The sequence below is a fragment of the Saccopteryx leptura genome, chromosome 9 (genome assembly GCF_036850995.1).
Source record: "Saccopteryx leptura isolate mSacLep1 chromosome 9, mSacLep1_pri_phased_curated, whole genome shotgun sequence".
NCBI classification, from domain to species: Eukaryota; Metazoa; Chordata; class Mammalia; order Chiroptera; family Emballonuridae; genus Saccopteryx; species Saccopteryx leptura.
This window is the reverse complement of record NC_089511.1, coordinates 40,125,212-40,149,474: the sequence shown is the minus strand read 5'-3', so window position 1 is coordinate 40,149,474 and position 24,263 is coordinate 40,125,212. Positions and strand designations below refer to the sequence as shown.

Sequence of the window (24,263 nt, the reverse complement as noted above, 5' to 3'; positions counted from 1 at the left end):
CTTCAGGTTGATGATATGCAGTCAATCAGAATGTTCCTCTCCTAATTTTGTATAAGGGGAAACCCTTCACAAAGCACAAATGTTCCAGTTTTATCAGAACAGAAACATGCTTCCTGTGGGCACTTCATATTCCAAGGGCTGTCTGCTGTGGGGGCACCCCCCCAGCCGGGCCCTGCCCCAGCAGGCCCCACCGGAACCTTGAAGCACGCAGGGACGCACAGAAGACAGCCTTTGCAGGGGCTTGTTCCCAGTCTGGTTTATTTTAAATCACACCAGTGATGCTGAGGGAAGACAACCTCACTAGGTTTAACTTCTGACCCAGCCTGGCAGTTCACACTGAGTCATCAAAGAAAGCTTTCGCCATGGTGTGGGCTACCTTCAGCACTCTCTTCTCCTTTGCTTCTGGCCCGGCCTCGTCCCGGGCAAGCCTCACCCAGTACTGCTCTGTCCTAGGCAGGTAGTCTGTGAACGGCTCACCAGGCATCACCAAGGGGTGCTGTGGTTCTTTCATGGGGGGAGGGGGGGGATAAGAAGAAACATGTTCAGCCGAGGAAGGAGGCCTGGGTCAGGCAGTGTGGGCCACCTGCTCGTGGCCAGATGGAGTGACATGTGAGCACCTGCATTTACAGAAACGACATTGCGAGGCCATTCTGCACTTTATCTGAGAAAGCATGATGACACCACTCAAAGAGCTAGCTACTTAAACATACTCCAGATACAAATGTTTTTTACAAACTTAGGCTCGCCCACATAGCAAGGTCCAATTTTAATACTCACCCCCAACCTCCTCACTGCTGTCCTCGTCCTCGTCCTCCTCTCCACCCTCCGCACCGTCATCGCTGTCCTCCTCCGAGTCCGTCTCCTCCAGCCACTCCTGAGTTTCTTCAGAGCAAAATGAACACCCAGTGTCAGTGCACCACAGCCAGGGCAGCCGAGACTGGGCGCTCCCGAGGGCCCCACCTTCTCACCAAAGAAACCTGACTGGAAAGCAAGGCCCCTGCCCCTAACTAGTCAACACACACTGTTTTTCCTGCGGCTTAGCAGAGATGCTGAGAATGAGATCGGCAAGACCAGAAAATCTGTCTTGGAGTATTCTTCAACCTTCCTTTGCTATAAGACAGGAACAAATCTTACACCAGCTGCTTTATACCTTTTCCTAAATATGTGAATTTTTACTTTATTTGCAGTCTCAGATATTAAAGAAATAAGTAGTAATTGAAGTAATGAGCAGTGTACCACTAGCGACAGCCTGTGGTACACCATGAGAGTGAAGAATGCAGGAACATAGCAGCTTGGATCAGAGGAAACAAGGCCTAGAGGTTCAGAAGGTCACAGGCTGTAAAGGGGCTGCCCGGTCTGCCCATGTGCACATAGCAGGCTGCCGACACTGGGTGGCACTTGGGGGCAGATTTGATGCTTTCAGTGTACCCATTCTAACCTGAGGAAATGTTTACCCGCTCCTGCCACTCACCTGGATCTGCCTCCACCAGGACTGTCCACTCGTCCATCTTGTGCAGGTCAAGGCAGTAGAAGTCGCTGAGGGTGACCTGGCGATCACCGGCCTCAAACATGCCACCGTAGAGGTAGAGGTGGCTGTGCTTCACGGCCAGCATGGCATTGGAGCGGGGACAGGGCTCTACCAAGGGGCCACCTGCTTCCTCAAGGCTGTCATCCTCATCCAACTGTGGCTGTTTTGACGGGCCCGGGGCAGCGAGCACCTGCTTAATGGTGACCACAGTCCCATCCTCTGCGACCACCTCTCTGACCACCTCCAGGGGCACTACACTGGCCTCCCCACACTCCTGCTTGTCAGCGCCCCCATGTTCTGCTCTCGTGCCCCGCCTGCGCTTCCTCTTCTCCGACTTGGGCCCCTGTTGACAAAAAGCAGGGCAGCTCCTTTTAGCGGCAGACAACACAGTGAGCAGGGACAGCCTAGGAGTTCCCCGGTGCATGGGGAGCACACCCACACGGTGAACTGTGCCCCAGCCCCCCTGTGGGGCCGCACCTTGAAGACCATACCCTGTCATCTCTCAGAAAGATGGAAGAAGGTGGCAGGCCCAGGAACAGGAACTGACGCCCCCCGACTTGCAGCAAAGGCGCCAACACCCTCTGCACAGCTGTCTGACACAAAGGGCAGCTGCTCGCCCGCCCGCCCTCACTCGGTCCCTATTTCTGAGGCCACTGACCTGATCTCATCTGAACACCCAAAACCTGGGGGGTCCAACCACTGGGATGGAGCCCACTGTGCACTTCCCTGGGGCTGGTGCCGCAGCAGGGGCAAAGGTGATCAGCTCAGCTCCCTTACAGTGATAGTAAAGACAGTGGCATCTGCACAGAGGGACCTGGGGGCCTGTGTGTCTCAACACCTGGCATGGAAGGCAGAACTGGGTGACAAGACCACACAGCCTCTACCAAGTGCCACCTACAGAGGTGAGAGACAGGTGCACCGTGTTAGGTTGTGTGTATAGTGCATGACACACCGTGGTGACCCACTTTGGAGCACAACTCTACCTTCAGCTGTCCCGCAAACCAGCGGTTCTTGGTGGCATCATAGAAGTACAGGTCGCTAAGGAAGTCACCCTGCAGGCTCTCCTCCTCTTCCTCATCACAGACACCCCCGAAGAGCAGCGTCTGATGGTTTGGGGCCAAGGCCACAGAGAAGCCAGACCTGGGAGTGGGCTTGGCGCCGGAAGGGTTAATCCGTGTCCACACCCATCTGCCTGTCACAGAGAGCAGGAGTTGAGGTAAGATGAAGGGATGGCGGGGTACCAAGAGCTAGCCAATGGCACATGAGTCCCCAGTCCCCCCCCCCCCCCGTGACTAAAATAAAAACATGCAGGACTGTGGGTAAAAGAACACAAAGTTCATTTTGTTTCCTCTGCAGAAAAATCGCATACAATTCAGCATTCTGCCCCAAGTTTAATTCTTAAGATTCAGTCTACTCTGAGGAATGCATTTTACTAACCCTCCCAAACACTGTACGCTAGGGGCACTTTCCAGCTGTGGATGGAGGCAGGGATGAAACAGAGGTGTGGAGGTGGGCACGCCCAGTGCCGACAAAAGCACGCTGCACCCTAGACTCCGTGAACACCTTCGCTCCATCCTCTCTCCCTCCCCCCTGCATGGGCTGCACGGTCACGGCTGTATGCCTACAGGCCACAGCACTTTATGTTCTTCCCTCCAGCTCTGGCTAATTTCTGATCGCCCTCAAAGTTTAACCTAGTGTAAAACATGGGGGAAAAATTTTCCACTATGTTTAGAAAAGAGAACTGAGATTTTCCTTTTAACAAACATTATAAAAAACTTAACAGAAGCAGCAAATGGCAAATATTCTGTCCTGCCTAAACATCCTCCAAAGGTTCACAGCGCAGGCTGAGATTCCAGGCTGTACCCGCTAGTGGTCCATGAGATCAATTCACTACCACCAGCATTTTAATGCTTTGAGGAAACAGAGAAGGATGCACGTCGGTGTGCCCTGCAGACAGCCAGGTAAGACGTACTTGTATGACACATGCATACAAGCGTGCACCAGCTCATGATGCTGCCCTATGTCCTTCTAACTGGGGGTCGGGCCTGATGGCCAGGATGCAGGCGACAGCACACAAGCTTGTGGTTTCACTACCTGGACACAGTCCAGCTTTCCAGGTCAAGTCCACTGACAGGTGAATCAGGCAAGTTGCTTCATAGCGCTAAGCCTGAGTTGCCACTTGGAAATGCAGATGTCCTCATCAGTCATGTGGCTGGCACCGACCTGAGAAGCACCTGGAGACATTTCTGAAGTCCTGACTTAAAGAATCTTAGAGCAGGGGAGAGAGAAAGGTATTTGAAGGCAGATCTCTCGGGGAGGTGAAATCACTTCCTAGAGGTCACAAAGCAGACCCAGACCACACTAGATCCCCTGGGTCTAGTCCCGTTCTCTCAACACAAGTCCTGCGTGACACAGATGAACTACAACTTTCCTTTTTGTAAAGGAACTTTAAAAGTGAACGCTGGGGACGTCAACCCACAGTAAGCATTCCTGAAGTCTATCTCCTGACATCAGTCACTTGCTCTTGAGCAAGAACAAGTAAGAGAAATGACTAGAAAGCTGTGTTCCCTGATCTCTACAAAGGCGAGTTCATGGTTTGACAGTGTTTTTCAAGCCAGTCCATCCTACCCACCCACCCCACAAGAGGGTGAACACTCCTCGGACACTTCTGCTGTGCAAACAGGCAGACACTTAGGGTTATTTATGGCGTGTCCGGCTTGGCCTGCTCAGGGATGCGGATGGCTTGTCCATACTCCAGGCAGCCTGAGGGAGCTGACCACCAACCCCACATCCACAAGGGCAGCTGGGCTTCCGTTTTCCTGCCCCATCTTCAGAGTAACACACAGACCACCCACAGGCCCGTCTTCCATAGTGCATGCACCTTCTCTTCCTTCTTCAGATTTTAGCAGGAACATATCTGAATGTTGGGTGCCTTTGTCCACATCTTTCTTGACTTTCTGCAAAAGGAAAAGGGGAGTCATGTGAGATCTAGCAGGGTGCCATCTATAACATCTAAGAATAGATTTTAAATTTTAAAAAATTGCCATTCTAATAACCACGATCATGCTAGAAACACTCTAGTGCCCTTTCTTCCTGGAGCTTTCTGCGCCTTCCCAGCAATCCCGCTTTACATGGACGGGGGCTCTAGTCGAGATAACGCGAGAACACTAATGATATCACGATGCAGCTACCCCTCCACTCCCCGTCCCTGTGTACCTTCAGCTCCCATCATCTTTCCAATCATGTGGTTTGGGCTTCCCTGAATGGATTAAAATAATGCTCCAGCAGAAGCCAGCCACTACCCATGGAGAAACTTTACTGAGCTTTTAAAACAAGCCCAGGTATCTAAACCTGGAGTCTTCTGCTAAATCAGTGTTATTAACCAGCCAAACCAGACACCTCGTTCTCCACAGTGACGTCCTCCAGGCCTGATGCCACAGCAGTTACCTAAACAATGAAAGTGTTCAGAAAACAACTTGGCTTGGCAAGTATTATAACCGGGGTGGAAGGATCTCAGTAAGTCTTCTTTGTATTTGTCCTTCAAATCCCCCCCCCCTTTTTTGTATGTTTCTGAAGTGAGATGCAGGGAAGAAGAGAGACTCCCCCATGTGCCCAACTAGGATCCACCTGGCAAGTCCACTAGGGGGCAATGCTCTGCCCATTTGGGGCGTCGCTCTGTTGCAACCAGAGCCATTCTACCACCTGAGGTGGAGGCCAAGGAGCCATCCCGAGCGCCCGGGCCAACTTTGCTCCAATGGACCCTTGGCTGCGGGAGGGGAAGAAAGAGACAGAGAGGAAGGAGAGGGGGAGGGGTGGAGAAGTAGATGGGTGCTTCTCCTGTGTGCCCTGGCTGGGAATCGAACCCAGGACTCCTGCATACCAGGCCGACGCTCTACCACTGAGCCAGGGCCAGGGCCTCAAATTCCCTACTCTTAATAAAAATTTAATTTCAGAAGTTTTATAGTCAAAAAAATTGAGAAGATAGTACCAAGGATTCCCATATAGCCTGGACCCAGTCCCCTTCAGTTAACATCTCACACTAGTGTGGCTCACCTGTCACAATTAATGAACCAATATTGACAAGGTTTTTTTAGTTTTTATTTTCTTGATTTTAGAGAAGGGAGAGAAAGAATAAGGGAGAAAGGGTGGAGAAAAGGGAGAGGGGAGAGAAAGGGAAAGGGGGGAAGAAAGGGGAGAAAGGAAGAGAGGGGGACAGAGGAGGAGAAGAAGGGGAGAGGGGGAAGGGAGGGGGAGGGGAAGGGGGAAGGGGAGGGGAAGGGGAGGGGGAGGAGGGGGAGGGGGAGGGGAGAGGGGGGAGAACAAGAGAGGGGAGAAAGAGGAAGAGGAAGAGAGAGAGAGAGAGAGAGAGGAGAGAAACTCATAGTTGCTTCACTTTAGCTGTGCACTAATGGCTTCTCTTTCAGGCCTTGAGGTGGGGGGAGGAGGGAAGCTGATAAGCCTGCAATTGAGCCGACTACTGCACACCCAGGCCTGTGCCCCCAGGTTTGGAGGTTTCGAACCAGAGCCCTCAGCATTCCAGGTCAATGCTCTATCCCCTGCACTACCACTGCTCAGGCAACAAATTTCTTTTAACTGAAGTAATTCTTTATTCAGATTTCCTTAGTTCTCCCCTAATGTCCTTTTGTGTTCTAGGACACTATGTTACATTTAGCCATCATGAATCCAGAAGACTGGGCAGTGACAGTTTTTAGACTTGACCTGTTTTTGATGACCATGGCAGTTTTGAGGAATGCTGGTCAGGCGTTTTATAGAATGTCACTCTATTGGGATTTGACTGATGTCTTTCTCATGATCGGACAGGGTTTTTGGGTGCTGGATCCCAGAGGTCCCTTCTCCTCACATCATATCAAGGATGCATGCTGTCACCATGACTTACACTGCATATATATATCGACCGGTGCGCTCACTGCTTGCTGCATGCTGCTGATTCTCAGCTTGCTCAACTGACAGCCAGGAAACGCATACGCCTATTATTTTTCTTTTAACTGATGAGTATATACTGTGCTTACTATGGGGGGGGGGTCATTATTTTCCTTTGGAAAACACACAATCCACTGTCCATGGATTGGATATGTGACCTGAATACCCTAAAACCAAGGAGGTCAACATGGGTCATGCATAGGGAACAGCTGGAATTTCAGGAAATAAAAACTGGTGCAAGCCTCATTTTCCTTCTGGAAACATCTGCACAATTCAAGTGATGCAATTTCTGCAGGCTCCAGTTATTAAGACTAGATATATTCCTTTTTCTAGCAGGTTAACACAGAGGATATGACTACCACTCCCTGTCTACCCTTCCAGACCAAAAGACCCAGCATTTCTAGGCACTAAAGTCACATCCAGAGGCCTCTCCCATAGGGGGACAGTGAAGGAGTTTAGTGACATTTCTGTCGTTAGAAACTCAGATAACAGCTATGCTTCAGCCACATTCTCTTTGGCCTCCTTGCCATCACTGCACCTGCTGGCACGAACTGTGCTGTTTTGCTGACAGCAATAAATTCCTCTCAGAAGCAAGAGGGGGCGGGGCAGGGAATCTTCTATGCTGTAACATTTAAATATGTGCCCTTCAAGTCCTCGGCGGCCAGAGCCCTTCCTAGGAAGGTAACTCACCAAGTCTACAGTTTCTGCAGAGTGACAAGCCAGAAAGAACTCTGGCAGGAGGACAAGAATAATACAGCCTTCCACCTGGAACTGACTAGCCAACAGGTCTGCACACCCCAGCAGCTAACTCCTTTATAGTAGTTTTTTCTTTTCTTGAAATGTTGTGACTTCCCTCAAAATCTAACCACCTTGTCCTCAAAGGGAATAAAAAGCTGCCCTGTACTAGTCTCTTACTGCAGATCACCTGTGTGACAGATTCTTTCTATTAATGCATATCATACGGGCTTTAAATTCACCCAGTTAGTCTTTCTACTGGATTGAATTATACTAGAAAACAGAATTTGCATGGATTTTTGGAGATGCCAAACTTCCATCTTGGGAATTGAAACTCTGGAAAGGGTGCAGCTTTTCTCTGCGGATGAGGCTCTCCTTTAAGCAGATCAGGAGACGGACAATGCCACACAGCAGTGACCAGGGAACTCATTCTACAGAGCAGAATGTATTTCTCTATTCATAAAATGTTTTAGAGAGAAATGAAAAAGAGAGCTTGACCAGGCAGTGGCGCAGTGGATAGAAAAGAGAGGGGAGAGAAATGGGAGGGGGGGAAGAAAGGGGAGAAAGGCAGAGAGGGGGACAGAGGAGGGGAAGAAGGGAAGAGGGGGAGAGGGGGAGAGGGGGAGAGAAGAGGGAGAGAGGGGGAGGGGAGAGGGGGAGAGGGGAGGGTAAGGGAAGGGAGAGGGGAGAGCGGGGAGAAAGAAAGAAAGAAAGAGAGAGAGAGGAAGAGGAAGCACTAATGGCTTCTCTTTTTTTTTCTATTTTTCTGAAGTGAGAACTTCATCCCAGGCCTGGAATGCTGAGAACCCAGATTCAAAACTCCAAGGTTGCCAGCTTGAGCACGGGCTCACCATCTTGAGCACAGGGTCACTGTCTTGAATGTGGGGTCAAAGACATGACCCATGGTCACTGGCTTGAGCCCAAAGGTCACCAGCTTGAGCGTGGGCTTACCAGCTTGAGCATGGGGTCACTGGCGTAAGTATAGGGTCAGAGACATGACCCATGGTCACTGGCTTGAGCCCAAGATAGCCGGCTTGAGCAAGGGGTCACTCACTCTGCTGTAGCCCCTTGGTCAAGGCACATATGAGAAAGCAATCAATGAACAACTAAGGTTCCACAATAAAGAGTTGATGCTTCTCATTTCTCTCCCTTCCTGTATATCTGTTTATCTGTCCCTTCCTTGTTTAAAAACAAAAAACAAAAAACCCTGGGCTTGCCTGGTCAAGGCACATATGGGAGTTGATGCTTCCAGCTCCTCCCCCCCTTCTCTCTCTCTATCTCTCCTCTCTCTCTCCATCTGTCTCTCCCTCTCCTCTCTAAAATGAATAAAAAAAAAAAAAAAGGCAGAGAGGGAGACAAGAACTTTGGTCTGTTCCTGTATGTGCCCTGACCAGGGATCAAACCAGCAACCTCTGTGCTTCAGGGCAATGCTCTAACCAACTGAGCTATCTAATCAACTGATCAGGACATAAATTTCTATCAGTACAGTGTTAATGGAATGCAAAGATATCTGAGAGATGTGTATCAAATGTAACAACATTAAGTTGGGGCGGGGACTCAATTGTCTAAAATTATTCAGTCTGTCTGAGACCTGAGGCAAGCACTGAGTTACGCACACTGCCCTCACCCACCCGTCCTGGACTGTGTCTGGCAGCCGGCAGGCAAGCTCTATCCTCGTGTCTTCAAATCAGCAGCTCCAGCTCCCTCAGTCTTAGACTCAGAGATGGATTCATTTTGACCGTCATGACAACAGGCACCCAGGCCACCCAGACTCCCACTTTCAGTAGTCCAGTCCCTGGAGAAGGCAGCAACAGCTCTGAGGTGAGCAAAGGCCCTGCACTGCAGAGAACCAGACTCAGCAACTGTGCTCTGGAGCCCTCACTTCTTTCCCAGCATTCCCACGTTTACCCCAAGGGCAGGGAGGGTCCACAGAAAGTAGCTGCAACCTGGTCAAGAGTCAAAACGAAAAGTCCTGAAAGGGAGAAGCCAGCTTCAAGTTACCTGCTTTTCCAGCCTCACGACACACCCAAACCAGGAACTGTGTGAACACAGAAAACTCCTGTCCTGAGAGCTCAGAAATAGCAATAAAACTGACAGCAAGAACAGGAGGCCTGTCAGCCAGGCAGTTCTAATTTACAGCTGACTGACTGACAGAAACCACCCCAATCTGCATGTGTGCTCAGAACAGCCTCCCAGACAGGTGAGGATGAGCTCCAGTCCCCCTTTATCCGGTTTTACTTTCTCCAGTTTCAGTTAGCTGTGGTCAACCACAGTCTCAAAATATTAAATGGAAAATACCCAAAATAATTCCTAAGTTTTAAATTGCAAGTCATTATAAAATAGCATGGTGAAACCTCATGCCATTCACCCAAGACATGAATCATTCCTTTGTCCAGTGTCTCCACACTGTATACGCTCTCTGACCATTAGTCAGTCACTAATCAAATTGGTTATCTGATCGACTGTCATGGGATCGCAGTGCCTGTGTTCAAGTAACCCTTATTTTACTTAACAATACCTCAAAGTGCAAGAGTAGTAAAGCTGGCATAGCCGGTGGTGACACAATGGATAAAGCATCAACCTGGGATGCTGAGGTCTCAGGTTTGAAGCCCCAGGGTCACTGGCCTGAACACAGGTTCACCCAGCTTGAGCAGAGGCTCACCAGCTTGACTGCAAGGTCACCAGCTTGAGCATGGGATCATCAACATGATCCATGGTCACTGGCTTAGCTGAAGCCCCCAGGTCAAGGCACATATAACAATCAATGAACAACTAAAGTGATAGAACTACAAGCTGATGCTTTTCATCTCTCTCCCTTCCTCTCTCTCTCTCAAAAAAAAGTGATGCTAGCAATTTGGATATGCCCAAGAGAAGCCATGTTTCCTTTAAGAGGTGAAAATTTTAACTTAATAAGAAAGAAAACTGTACGGTGAGGTTGATCAGATCTATAGTAAGACCAAACCATCTAACAGTAAAATTGCACAGAAGGAAAAAGAAATCCATGTTACTTTTGCTGTCACACCTCAATGTACAGAAGGCACAGTACATGTAAGTTAGCTAAGATGGAGAAGACATTACATTTGTGGGTGGAAGACATGATCAGAAAATGTGCTGCATCTGATGACAGACAACATGTACCAGAGAGTACTGAGCCTTTAGAAAGACTTCAGCAAGAAATCCCCTGAAGGCCCTGGCCGGTTGGCTCGGTGGTAAGAGCGTCGGCCTGGCGTGCGGAAGTCCCGGATTCGATTCCCGGCCAGGGCACACAGGAGAAGCGCCCATCTGCTTCACCACCCCTCCCCCTCTCCTTCCTCTCTATCTCTCTCTTCCCCTCCCGCAGCCAAGGCTCCATTGGAGCAAAAGATGGCCCGGGCGCTGGGGATGGCTCCTTGGCCTCTGCCCCAAGCGCTAGAGTGGCTCTGGTCGCGACAGAGCAACGCCCCAGATGGGCAGAGCATCGCCCCCTGGTGGGCGTGCCAGGTGGATCCTGGTTGGGCGCATGCGGGAGTCTGTCTGACTGCCTCCCCGTTTCCAGCTTCAGAAAAATACAAAAGAAATCCCCTGAAATGAGCGACACCAAGCTATTTACTGCAAGGTTAATAAATGGTTACACATTCAGGATAGTAGGTTTGGAATGAGTAATATAAAAATTACTGGCAAGAAGCCCTGGCCGGTTGGCTCAGCGGTAGAGCGTCGGCCTAGCGTGCGGAGGACCCGGGTTTGATTCCCGGCCAGGGCACACAGGAGAAGCACCCATTTGCTTCTCCACCCCTCCGCCGCGCTTTCCTCTCTGTCTCTCTCTTCCCCTCCCGCAGCCAAGGCTCCATTGGAGCAAAGATGGCCCGGGCGCTGGGGATGGCTCTGTGGCCTCTGCCTCAGGCGCTGGAGTGGCTCTGGTCGCAACATGGCGACGCCCAGGATGGGCAGAGCATCGCCCCCTGGTGGGCCGAGCGTCGCCCCTGGTGGGCGTGCCGGGTGGATCCCGGTCGGGCGCATGCGGGAGTCTGTCTGACTGTCTCTCCCTGTTTCCAGCTTCAGAAAAATGAAGAAAAAAAAAAAAAATTACTGGCAAGAGAAAAAGAGATTACTTAGGAAACTTTTATTACAGTCTATTGCCATAATGTTCTATTTTATTATTAATTATTATTAATCTTTTATTGTGCTTCATTTATAAATTTAACTCTATCCCAGGTAAACGTATATAGAAAAAAATAGTATATACACTATTTTTTGGTATATACTATTTGGTTTGGTACTCTCCACAGTTTCAGGCATCCACTGGGAATCTTAAAATGTATTCTCCACACATAAGGGGGACCACTGTACTTCAAAATGCCATGAACTCTTGGCTCAGAAGTCTGGAGCAGTGCAGATGGCAAGCTGACTTCCTTTCTCTAACCTGTCAACATTACCAACTGACTTATAGCCTCCCTCAGCATCGTGGCCAATGAGAGGTTAGATTTATAAAGTTACCAGAACTTTGTCCTGGTTTCCCTGGATTTACAATGGCAGTAATTTTTCTTTTTCCTTTCCTTTTCTCCCCCCCCCCCTTTTTTTAAAGTGACAGAGAGAGGGATAGATAGGGACAGACAAACAGGAATGAAGAGAGATGAGAAGCATCAATCATTAGTTTTTCGTTGCAACCCCTTAATTGTTCATTGATTGCTTTCTCGTATGTGCCTTGACTGTAGGCCTTCAGCAGACCAAGTAACCCCTTGCTCGGGCCGGCAACCTTGGGTCCAAGCTGATGAGCTTTTGCTCAAACCAGATGAGCCTGCGCTCAACCTGGCGACCTCAGGGTCTCGAACCTGGGTCTTCTGCATCCCAGTCCAACACTCCATTCACTGTGCTACTGCCTGGTTAGGCTCTTCCTTTCTTTACCTTTCCTTCTTTCTTCCTTTCCTTCCTTCTTCCTGTCTTTCCTTCTTTCTTCCTTTCTTCCCTCCTTTCCTTTCTTTTTTCTGTCCTTCATTCCTTCTTTCCCTCCTTTTCCTCCCTTCCTCCCTCCCTTTTTCCTTCCTCTCTCCCTTCCTCCCTCCCTCCCTCCCTCCCTCCCTATTTTCCCTCCTCCCTTCCTCCCTCCCTCCTTTCCTTCATTTTAGGTGAGAGGGGAAATGTGAGGCAGATTCCCACATGCAACACAACCAGGATCTACCCAGCAACCCCATCTTTGGCCTGAGCTATTTTTAGTGCCTGAGGCTGATGCACTCCAAAGGAGCTATCCTCAGTGCCCAGGACCATGCTCAAACCAATCAATCCACTGGCTGCAGGAGGGGAAGAGGGAAAGAAGAAGAGAGAGAGGAAGAGGCAGAGGAAGGGGAAGAAGAAGAGGAAAGGGAAGAGGAAGATGGAAAGGGAGAAGGGGAAGAGGGAGAGGAAGAGAAGCAAATGGTCGCTTCTCCTGTGTGTCCTGACTGAAAATCAAACCCAGGACATCCATATGCTGGGCCAATGTGCTATCCCCTGAGCCACTGGCCAGGGCCGGCAGTAATTTTTCTAAACCAGGCACGGTGATGGCTGAGGTCCCCAGCTGGACCATTTGTGAAACACAGAAACTGATAAGAGGCTATTCTTTCCAATGCCCCATGATTTAAGACCTGACTTGTACAGGTTGCTCCAACAGTTCCAAGGCATGTCCACTGGACAATGTGCTAGGCATGTCACTGGCTAACCATGCAGGTCACCCAACGACCCCCCCTTTGCCAGGTGGGGAGGAGCTTGCATCAAGGAGGCTCCCTGTGAGGGGTGTTACAGCCAGGACTTGAGCAGACTGTTATTCCATGCAGCCTACCACCTAGTTAAGACTATACAACTTTTTAATATTCCATAGCATTCACAACTTAAATCATTTACTAATTCTGACAAATCCCCCATGAATCCAAACAGACAAGCTTTTCACTGCAAGACAAATGCCACAGGCCTGGAGGAAGTGGACTCAGATTACCCATTCAGCTAGTTCATGTGGCAGGCTGGAGAAAAGTAGGCACCAAGAATTAGGCACTATTTTGATTACAGTGGCATCAGTTTTGACACAGTTTCACTAGTTTATCATCCTGGTTTACTCTATGAAGCATCTGCTGTGATCTAGTACTGGGCCTGCATGCTCAGTGCAGCTTTTGGCCACACCAGCCTGTTTCTCAGGACCCTCCTGACTGTGCATCTAGCTGAGGCTGGGCAAGCTGCAACTGTGGGAAACATGTCCATTTTCTCTTCCCAGAACAAGGCTGACTGCTTTCTGTGGTGGGCGGAGGTATGGAATAAGGTGGACACAGGACACTTCCCTGCCTCAGTTATCCCAGCAATCCCATAGGAGGCCTGCTCTGCCACCAAGTCGGAGGGCCCACTTCATCCTGGGGAAGTGAGAATTAAAACCACGTGGGATGGCCTGATCGGGTCGGTGGCGCAGTGGATAGAGCATCAAACTGGAATGCAGAAGAGCCAGGTTCGAAACCCCAAGGTCACCGGCTTGACTGCAGGTTCATCTGGCTTGAGCATGGGCTCACCGGCTTGAGCCCAAGACCGCTGGCTTGAGCAAGGGGTCACTCAGTCTGCTGCAGCCCCCGGTCAAGGCACATATGAAAAAGCAATCAATGGACAACTAAGGAGACAAAGGAGAGATGCAATGAAGAATTGATGCTTCTCATCTCTCTCCCTTCCTGTCTATCCCTTTGTCCCTCTCTCTGTCTCTATCACCAAAAAAAAAAAAAAAAAAAAGAAGAAAAAAAAACATGTGGGATGGCACACATCCGCCAGAAAAGATAAAAGTAAAAAGTATGACACCATCAAGTACTGGCACGGATGTGGCAGCCACAGCTCTTGGCGGTTTTGGTATATACTTTGGGGAGAAGCCTACATTTATTAAGTTACACTCTTCCAAGCCCAGCAGGTTCACTCCTAAAAATCTACCCAAGAGATAGCAAAATGTACAGCCTCAGAATGACTTGAACAAGAATGCTCACAGGACTTTATTCTTAATAGTAAAAACCTAAAAGCAGACCAGGTATCCACCAATAAAAAATGGACAGTCTGATCAGGTGGTGGCACAATGGATAGAGAGTCGGACTGGGACGTGGAGGACCCAGGTTCAAAACCCCGAGGTCGCCGGCTTGAGTATGATACGGGCTCATTGGTTTTGAGCGTGGACTCACCAGCTTGAGCATGAGATCATAGACATGACCCCAGGTTCACTGGCTTGAGCCCAAAGGTTGCTGGCTTGAAGCCCTAGATCGCTGGCTTGAGCAAGGGGTCATTCGCTCTGCTGTAGCCCTCCAGTCAAGGCAAATACGAGAAAGTAATCATTGAACAACTAAGGTGCCACAAGGAGGAATTGGTTGATGCTTCTCATCTCTCTTCCTTTCTGTCTGTCCCTAGCTGTTAAAAAAAAAAAAAAAAAAAAAGATACAAACTGTGGTGTGTTATATAACAAATACTGCTCAGCATGCAGTTAACTGAAATGCACAACATGGCCAAATCTCAGAATATGCCAAGGGAAAGGAGGTTTCCTCTAAAGAACAGATATGACTGTATCTATCTGAAGTTCCAGAACAAACAAATTGAATGGACTGTAGGAAAAAATCAGAACAGTCCTCGCCTCTGCGGGGTGGGGAAGGAGAGTGGTGGCTAGGAAGGGCACAGCAGAACCTGGCACACGGACGGGTGCATGCATTTGTCCTAACCAGCAAGTACACACTCAAAATGTGTGCACTTCACTGTATTTTCCCATTAAAAATTACACATTGAACTCGATTCAATAATACACCTTTAGTACTAGTAGTACTCTAGGGGTAAATGCACAGATGTCTCTGTACTTTTCTTTGAAATATATAAAAACCAATAGGTGGATAGCAGTATGTGAACAAATACGTGATAAAAATAAGTATCAATGGCAGAAGCTAGGTGGAGAGATATATTAGTCACTAACTCTATCTAGTCAGTGAATGTTGGAAAGTTTTTCAAAATAAACTGAATAAGAAAAAGCCTACAATGAGGTACCAACTCATCCCTCTCAGACACATGCCTGTTTACAGTGGTGAAGTGCTGATGAGCAATGGAGAGGACTGCTGGTGGCTTGTGACGGGTGAGTAGCACACTGTGTGCAGGACACACGCCATAGCCAGGAGACTTTCCAGTGCACGTGCACCAAGAGATGTGACAAGAACGCCCCCATCAGCAAGACAGCACTGCTTGCAGATGAAAACGGAAAGGCCCGTTAGCAGTAGAAAGGAGAAACGAGTTGTGGTACAATACAACACCAGGCAGTGTAGATCCCCACACACAGTATTCTTCACACTGCAGTGTTGTGGGGCATACAGATTAGAATGTATTATGGCTGGATCAGATTAATACCATCTCTGCCCATTTCTAATTCAACGCAAAGAATTGTTTATATGAAACTAATACGCACTAAGTTCTCATTATTGGTGAAATTGAAAAGGCCACAGACAGAAGTTAATGTATTTTCCCAACACCACATCTTACCTGTTTTGAGTAACCCCCATAGATGATGATGCCGCCCTGGGGAGTGACAGACATCTGGCAGCCCGATCTGGGTGTGGGCCCAGCCCCTGATGGGGACAGCCTGCTCCATGTGAATGTATCCAGGTTAAAGGCATACACATCATTGTAATAGATGTAATCTCTGGTTATAATAAAGTCACACAAACAAAAAGACAGTGACGTTAAAAATCAAGCCTAATTTAAATTAAAGGTAACTTTTCTACCATTTGTACTGAAACAAGTTTAACTGAAATTTAAATTCATGACAAAGTTGGAAGCATGTATGAGCATGCATTTGAAAACAGAAATAACGCTAGACCATAAAAGCTTAGTAATTTGCCTGGATCTGAAAGCCTTTCAATCTGAAAGTTATATTGTATTTCTTTACTGAGTCTATAAAATCAGTCCTGCAAATAATTACATTAGGTTACTATGTTTGTAATTTTACAATGAATTATAGACCTAAATGAATACTCAGGACAGAGATATTTACTGCTTGGCAAGGGCTGTGAAGATAGCCTGGAGTGGGCGGAGAGATGGGACGGGGAAAGCCTGAAACTGAGAGGTGCCAGAGGCAAACACTTTGATTCCACAAGCACAGGCAGTGACCATGAAGATACAGTGAGGTACTCCAGGAGGCACTGTGGTCTCGCCCTGCTTAATGCTCCTGGGACTGAAGTGACAAAAGACTCAATATGCAGAAGGGGCATTGAAAGGGGAGCCCCAGGTGTGGGGAAAGTGGCAGCTCTGCCCAAGTCACAGAGAGACTGCTGTATCCTGATGTGGGAATTTTGTAGATGGTCACAGGCCTCAGGTCAAACTTACACCAAAAGAATAACAGACGCTCTCCAACTCTCTGAAATGGAAGGCCTAGAAGAATCAGTCTTAAAAATAAAAAACAATCACACACGGAGGAAGTGAAAAATTCCACCTTAGTCTGACCAAATTTCTGTCCTTTTACACTGCATTCTAATAATCCAAGACTGAGGTTCCACAGCAGGATCACTGCACAAGGCTGGCCTGCTGGCCTATACCCTCAAACGCTGTACACAGTATGGCATTTGGAACAGACATTGTCTGCTGGATGACAAAGAAACACGGACTTTCTGACTAGCGCCATAACCAAACGCACCTTCCTGCGAGTGTACACATAAACTGAGGAGCAAGAGGCTTGCAGTTTTTAAAAGACTTCACCACATCCTACTGTTTCCTCAGTTTCCAGCATAAAAAATCCTATTCTGCACCTACAATAACTATCAACTCTTACTTATTAAAAGCCAAACTCATTTGTTTAATATAGATGGTGACAACTACACAGTATTTGTTCTAGTCTCTTCATTTCTTCCTGTATGTTTGAAATACTTCATAAACAATAATTTTAAACAAGGTTAACAGGTGAAAATAACTTTCAAAAAAGCTGTAATTTTGAAATGGTTGCAAGTTACAACCAATGTAAAATGTGATTCACTTTATAACATAGGGTGCCAGGAGGAGGGGCTATGGTGATCTCACTCCCTGTCCCACTGAATTAATGTGGGGACAATATTTTGAGTCCCCATATCTATATGTGATAACTACTTGATTAAAAAAAAAAAGTTCCAAGAATATAAACAACAGTTTCTTGGGTATCAATTTAAAAAAAAATAGTCCAGGCTCTCTTGCCCAAAATGTCAACAACTAACCAAATACCTCTTCAGCAGGAGGGTAGCACTGGGTGAGCCAGGGTGAGGACAGAACATGGATGAGCTTGACCAGGTAGTGGCGTAGTGGATAGAGCATCGGACTGGGACGCAGAGGACCCAGGTTCGAGACCCCAAGGTCGCCAGCTTGAGCGTGGGCTCATCTGGTTTGAGCAAGGCTCATCAGTTTGGACCCAACGTCACCGGCTCGAGCAAGGGGTTACTCGGTATGCTGAAGGCCCACGGTCAAGGCACATATGAGAAAGCAGTCAATGAACAATTAAGGTGTTGCAACAAAAAACTGATGATTGATGTTTCTCATCTCTGTTCCTGTCTGTTCCTATCTGTCCCTCTCTCTGACTCTCTCTTGTCTCTGTAAAAAAAAAAAAAATGAACATGGATGAACTGAAAATCAACAATCTTTTGTTGAGGACAAGTTCTACTACTTGGTTTCCTCAACTTGGAGATAAGCTGTGCAACCAATAGTTTTAAGAGAATGCGTATAGCCTGACCAGGCGGTGGTACAGTGGATAGAGCATTGGACTGGGACGCAGAGAAACCAGGTTCGAAACCCCAAGGTCATAGGCTTGAGTGCAGGCTCACCAGCTTGAGCCCAGGGTTGCTGGCTTGAGCAAGGGGTCACTAGCTCTGCTGTAGCCCCAGGTCAAAGCACATGAGAAAGCAATCAATGAACAACTAAGATTTGATGCTTTTCATCTCTCTCCCTTCCGTCTGTCTGTCCCTATCTGTCCCTCTGTCTCTGTCACCAAAAAAAAATTAAAAAAAAAAAAAGTGAGAATGTGTAAAAACCACTTGGTAAACTGTATAATAAGACATAAAACTAAAGCTTTATTACACCAAGTTACACCCTTTAAGGATACAAAATAACTCCCTGTTTAATTTGAATTATACTTAAAAAATCCCCTCCAAGAGTACAGTATTTAAGAATTTACAACCCTGTTTCTCAATTAATAAAAATATTCTTTATTCATGAAGAAGATGGAAATGTTTTGTTTTGTTTTGTATTTTTCTGAAGTTAGAAGCAGGGAGGCAGAGACAGACTCCCACATGTGCCCAACTGGGAACCACCCAGCATTCCAACCAGAGGCAATGCTCTGCCCATCTGGGGTGTTGCTCCATTGCAACCGGAGCCATTCTAGTGCCTGAGGCAGAGGCCATGGAGCCATCCTCAGGCCTGGGCCAACTTTGCTCCAATGGAGCCTTGGCTGTGGGAGGGAAAGAGAGAGATAAACAAGAGGGGGAGGGGTGGAGAAGCAGATGGGCGCTTCTCTTGTGTGCCCTGGCCGGGAATCAAACCCGGACTTCTACACTCCAGGGTGATGATCTACTGCTGAGCCAACCAGCCAGAGCCAGAAGATGGAAGTTTAATGGATCCAAATCTACACTACAGTCTTCAACCTAAGATGGGGGAATGGGGAAAAAATTATAACTCTCACTCACTCAATGCCTCCTTCTTCACATATATGTGGGGAGGATTTATTTTCATAAACCAGTAATTATCAACCAAAATTTGTACAAATGGATCTGTAGTGTGACAAATATGTGAGTGGGGCCACCTCAATTAACAAATTGATAACTATGCTATTTTTTAAAGAAGAGAGAAGAGCAGAAAATGAGGCACACAGAAACAGACATCCATCTACCTTCTTTGACACGGTCATGGCCAGAGGCGAAGCACTGCAAGCACGGCCTTCACCAGGCTTTACAACAGTCTAGACATTTTACCCCAAATGTTATTGTACCATGATGGCAAAAGGAATAATACTCACCTAGTCACTGTGTATCTTGTTTTTTTAGATTAAGGATATTTAAGAGGGTATCTGAACAGATGACAGGCCTAAAACAATCAGGGATCCTGCTAGGCTGACCTGGGAATCTACTGTGCTTATACCAAGGTAACCATGACACAGGAGGAAGTGGAGGCCTCTCTGCAAACACCACTGCAGGACACCAGCTATCGTGCATTCCCTGGCACGAAGAAGGGGTCCCCTGGCTAGCAGCATCAGCACCACCTACCTGTGAGTTTAGAGAAATGCAGACTCCCAGGCCCCTGGCCTACTGAGTCAGAAACCTGAGGTGGGGCTCAGCAACCAGTTTTAACAAGCCCCCAGGTGATTCTATAGCAGGCTCAAGTTTGAGAATCCCGTGTTAGATAAGACTGACTACAACATCTGCACGGCTTGGTGCAAAATAAAAATGTGTGGCCTAATTCAATAATTACTAAGAATTTAAAGACAGTAAACAGCAGAGCATTAAAGCAAACTCAGGCCCTGAGGACTGTGGGGCCCTGGTTGGCTATTAGAGCTTCATATCCATGAAGCTAGGCCTAGTTTCAGGAGATGGGCAGCATTTTCCATGTGTATTCAGAATGGTTTGTCCCATAAAAAGTCCACTCCTTACTACTCCAGGAAAGAAAAATCTTCCTGCTATTGGCACTAACCTTGTACTCTCATGGAAACCACCAAAAAGGATTAACTGTCTCTTCAAGGCTACCATCCGATGTCCACTTCGACCTGAAGGACCCCCTGGTGATCTAAAAAAGGAAAGACCACTTTTTAGACCAATTTCTATTTTGTAAGCACTTACTGAGTATCACTTATTTGACCAGAAAGTTTTGCACACCACAACAAGCTCCTTAAAAATGCTGGAAACATGGACCTCAACACTGAAAGGTTTTCCTTAATAGTGAGGTGCCTTATCTGCTTACAAGTAAATCTTTATTTTTTCCCTAATTCAGTCAGAGGCAGGGCAGCAGAGACAGACTCCTGTATATGCCCTGACTGGGATCCACCTGGAAAGCTCACTAGGGAGCGATACTCTGCCCATCTGGGGCCATTGTTCCGTTGATCCAATCGAGCTTTTCTTAGCACCTGAGGCAGAGGCCAAGGAGCCATCCTCAGTGCTGGAGCCAACTTGCTCCAGTTGAGCCATGGTTGCAGGAGGGGGAGAAGGAGAGAAAGGAGGAGAGAAAGGAAGAGAGAAAAAGAGAGGAGGAGAGAGGGGAATGGGTGGAGAAGCAGACGGTTGCTTCTCCGCTGTGCTCCGACTGGGAATCGAACCCAGGACATCCACATGCTGGGCCAATGCTCTACCACTGAGCCAACGGGCCAGGGCCTACAAGTAAGTCTATAACAAAAATAAGAAACAAACTTAGCCACCTCCATGGACATATTTATTTTAAAGAATGACACCTCCTCAAGAAGAACGTCGGGCAAGTCCTTCAGGAGGTGTTCGAGAAGAAGGCACTACTACCATAGCAGCAACAGCCCCATGCATGTTATTGCCCCTGAAGACCTTCTTGTGGGATCAGATGCGGAGGTGAAAGATACTAAGATACTGATATTGATCATCCTGACACTGTGACTTAGTTTTAACAACAAAGTATAATACAAAATAATAAAAAGTATAATAAAAAATTTTAAAATTTAAATGGATAAAAGCTTAAAGAATAAGAATATGAAGAAAATCTATTTGTACATCTATATAGTGTTTTTGTGTTTTAAGTCACATTACTACAAAAGGGTCGATGTGCAGAAAAAAAAATTTAAGTTTCTAAAGTAAAAAAGGTTATAAAAACCAAGGTTGATTTATTTTGGAAAAATTTTTTTATATATATTTAGTGTAGCCAAAGTGTATAGTGCTTATAAAGTCTAAAGTCCTAGGCCTTCTCAATCACTCACCACTCTCTGACTCACTCAGAGCAACTTTCGGTCCTGCAAGTTCCATTCGTGGGAAGTGCTTATACAGAGGTACCATTATTTATCACTTATTCTGTATTTTTACTGTACCTTTTCAATGTTTAGGTATATTTAGATGCACAAATTCTGAACATTGTATTACAATTGTCTATGGTATTTATTAGAGTAACGTGAGGTACATACAGGTTTGTACCCTAGGAATAACAGGCTGTACCCCTGGTCAGAAAACTGTGGCTTGCAAGCCACATGCGGCTCTTTGGCCCCTTGAGTGTGGCTCTTCCACAAAATACTACATGTGGGCGCTACCTCGATAAGGAATATACCTACCTATATAGTTTAAGTTTAGAAAATTTGGCTCTCAATAGAAATATCAATCACTGTACTGTTGATATTTGGCTCCGTTGACTAATGAGTTTGCCAACCACTGGGCTATACCACAGAGGTTGGGGTAGTAGGTTACATACCATCTAAGCTTATTTAAGTTTACTCGATGATGTTTGCATGATAACAAAATTACCTAACAATACATTTCTCAGAATACAGCCCCATCATTAAGCAATGCATGACTGCAGACATGCTTTACAAGAAATGTTAAAATAAAGTTCTTCAAATAAAAGAAAAATAATATAGGTCAGAAACTTGGATCTACATAAAGAAAGAAAGAGCACTGAAAAAGGTAAAAAATTAAAAAAAAAAAAGAAGATTGTGCCTGACCAGGTGGTGGAGCAGTGGATAGAGCATTGGCCTGGGATGCTCAGGACCCAGGTTCAAAACCCTAAGATCGCCAGCTTGAGCACGGGCTCACCAGGTTGAGCGCAGGCTCACCAGCTTAAATATGGAATCATAGACAAGATCCCAAGGTTGCTGGCTGGAGCCCAAGGTCACTGGCTTGAGCCCAAGGTTACTGGCTTGAGCAAGGGATCACTGGCTCAGCTGAAGCCCCTGGTCAAGGCATGTATGAAAAGCAATCAATGAACAACTAATGTGATGCAACTACCAGTTGATGCTTCTCATTTCTCTCCCTTAAAAGACAATTTGCCAAAATCCACTCAAGAATAAATAGACAACCTTAATAGGTCTATATCTATTAAAGAAATTGAATGAATAATTAACCTTCAAAAACAGAAAGTACCAGATGAGTTTGATGGTGAATTCTATCAAATATTTAAGGAAGAAATTATAACAGATCTCTATAATCTGTTCAAGAGGATAGTTTCTGCCATCTAGCATTAATTAATATTAAAACCAGACAAAGACATCAAAGAAGACTACAGACCAATATCTCTTATAAACACAGATGCAAAAATCCTCAACAGAATCCTCACGAATAGACTTCAAAAAGTATTTACGTATGACTAAACAGGATTTAAACTGAGTATGCCAGTCTGGTTCAACATGTGAAAATCAATTAATGTAATCAATCACATCAACAGACTAAAAAAGAAAAATCACATGACCTAATCCAGTGGTCGGCAAACTGCGGCTTGCGAGCCACATGTGACTTAATAGCATGAGACGTTTTTAGCAAAGGCCAGCTTAGGAGTACCCTAATTAAGTTAATAACAATGTACCTACCTATATAGTTTAAGTTTAAAATATTTGGCTCTCAAAAGAAATTTCAATCGTTGTACTGTTGATATTTGGCTCTGTTGACTAATGAGTTTGCTGACCACTGACCTAATCAATTGATGCAGAAAAAGTCATTTGACAAAATACCTACTCGTAATTAAAAAAAAAAAATGCTCAGTAAGCTAGGAAGAGCACACTCTGTACTTGACAAAGACCTACAAAAAAATCCATAGCTAATACCACACTTCATAATTAAAAACTCAAAGCTTGCCTGACCAGACGGTGGTGCAGTGAATAGAGCGTCGGACTGGGATGCTGAGGACCCAGGTTCAAGACCCCAAGGTCTCCAGCTTGGACTCAAGGTCACTGGCTCAAGCAAGGGGTTACTTGGTCTGCTGAAGGCGCACGGTCAAGGCACATATGAGAAAGCAATCAATGAACTAAGGTGTCGCAATGAAAAATTAATGATTGATGCTTCTCAGCTCTCTCCGTTCCTGTCTGTCTGTCCCTATCTATCCCTCTCTCTGACTCTCTCTCTGTCTCTGTTAAAAAAAAAAACAAAGAAACCCCTCAAAGCTCTCCCACTAAGATTAGGCACAAGGAAAGGATGACTCCTTTACCACTTTTTTTCAACATCATATTAGAAGTCCTTGCTAATGCAATAAGGCAAGAAAGGGATATAAAATGTATACATATTGAGAAGAAAGATATAAAACTGCCTTTGTTTGCAAATTACATGATCATGTATATAGAAAACCCAAAAGAACTGACAAAGAAAACTGGAACTAATAAGATAATAGCAAAATCATAAGCAACAAGGTTAATATACAAAAATCGACTGTTTTCCTATACACCAACAATGAACAAGTGAAATTTGGAATTAAAGCAATACCATTTACATGAACACACTAAAAATAAAATAGTTAGGTATAAACCTAACAAAACATGTATAAAATCTATATGGGAAAAACTACAAAATTCTGATGAATAAACAATAAAGAGCTAGAAAAGTGGATGAACATTTTCTGTTCATGAACAGGAAGATGATGTCAATTCTTCCCAATTTGATTTCTAAATTCAATGTACCTCAATCAAAATCCTAGCAAATTATTTTATGAATACCAACATACTGATTCTAAAGTATTTTTATGGAGAGGCAAAAATATCAGCCAACACAGGATGAAAGAAGAACACAGATGAAGGACTAATACTGAGTTAGTCCTTACTTACTATAAAGCTACAGTAATCAAGACAGTGTGATGTTGGTGAAAAGAATAAACAAGTAGATCAATGGGACAGAACAAAACCCACAGAAATAGACCACCATAAATACAGTCAACTGATCTCTGACAAAGGGGCAAAGATAGTCTCTTCAACAAACAGTGCTGGACTGACTGGACATTCACATGCAAAGGAATGAACCAAGACACAGATCTTACACATCCTTCACAAAAATTTACCCAAAATGGATCACAGATCTTAATGTAAAATAATTAATTAAGTCTGACCTGTGGTGGTGCAGTGGATAAAGCATCGACCTGGAACACTGAGGTCGCTGGTTCGAGACCCCAGGCTTAGATGGTCAAGGCACATATG

At 46.2% G+C, this 24,263-nt stretch overlaps 1 protein-coding gene across 2 annotated transcripts in view; it reads right to left on the bottom strand.

Moving 5' to 3' along the window:
* Positions 1–240: 240 nt before the first annotated feature.
* Positions 241–24,263, bottom strand: part of KLHDC4 (kelch domain containing 4) — a 66,994-nt gene continuing 42,971 nt past the window's right edge. Inside the window, exons 6-12 of one of the 2 annotated variants that reach the window (XM_066349330.1) lie at positions 19,841–19,933; positions 15,683–15,842; positions 4,410–4,485; positions 2,512–2,720; positions 1,472–1,871; positions 778–882; positions 241–504 (exon numbers count right to left, since the gene is read on the bottom strand). In XM_066349330.1, coding sequence (XP_066205427.1) covers positions 332–504; positions 778–882; positions 1,472–1,871; positions 2,512–2,720; positions 4,410–4,485; positions 15,683–15,842; positions 19,841–19,933 — 1,216 coding nt within the window. In that variant the 3' untranslated portion in view covers positions 241–331. The remainder of the gene's footprint in view (positions 505–777; positions 883–1,471; positions 1,872–2,511; positions 2,721–4,409; positions 4,486–15,682; positions 15,843–19,840; positions 19,934–24,263) is intronic. The other variant, XM_066349331.1, reaches the window with a different exon arrangement.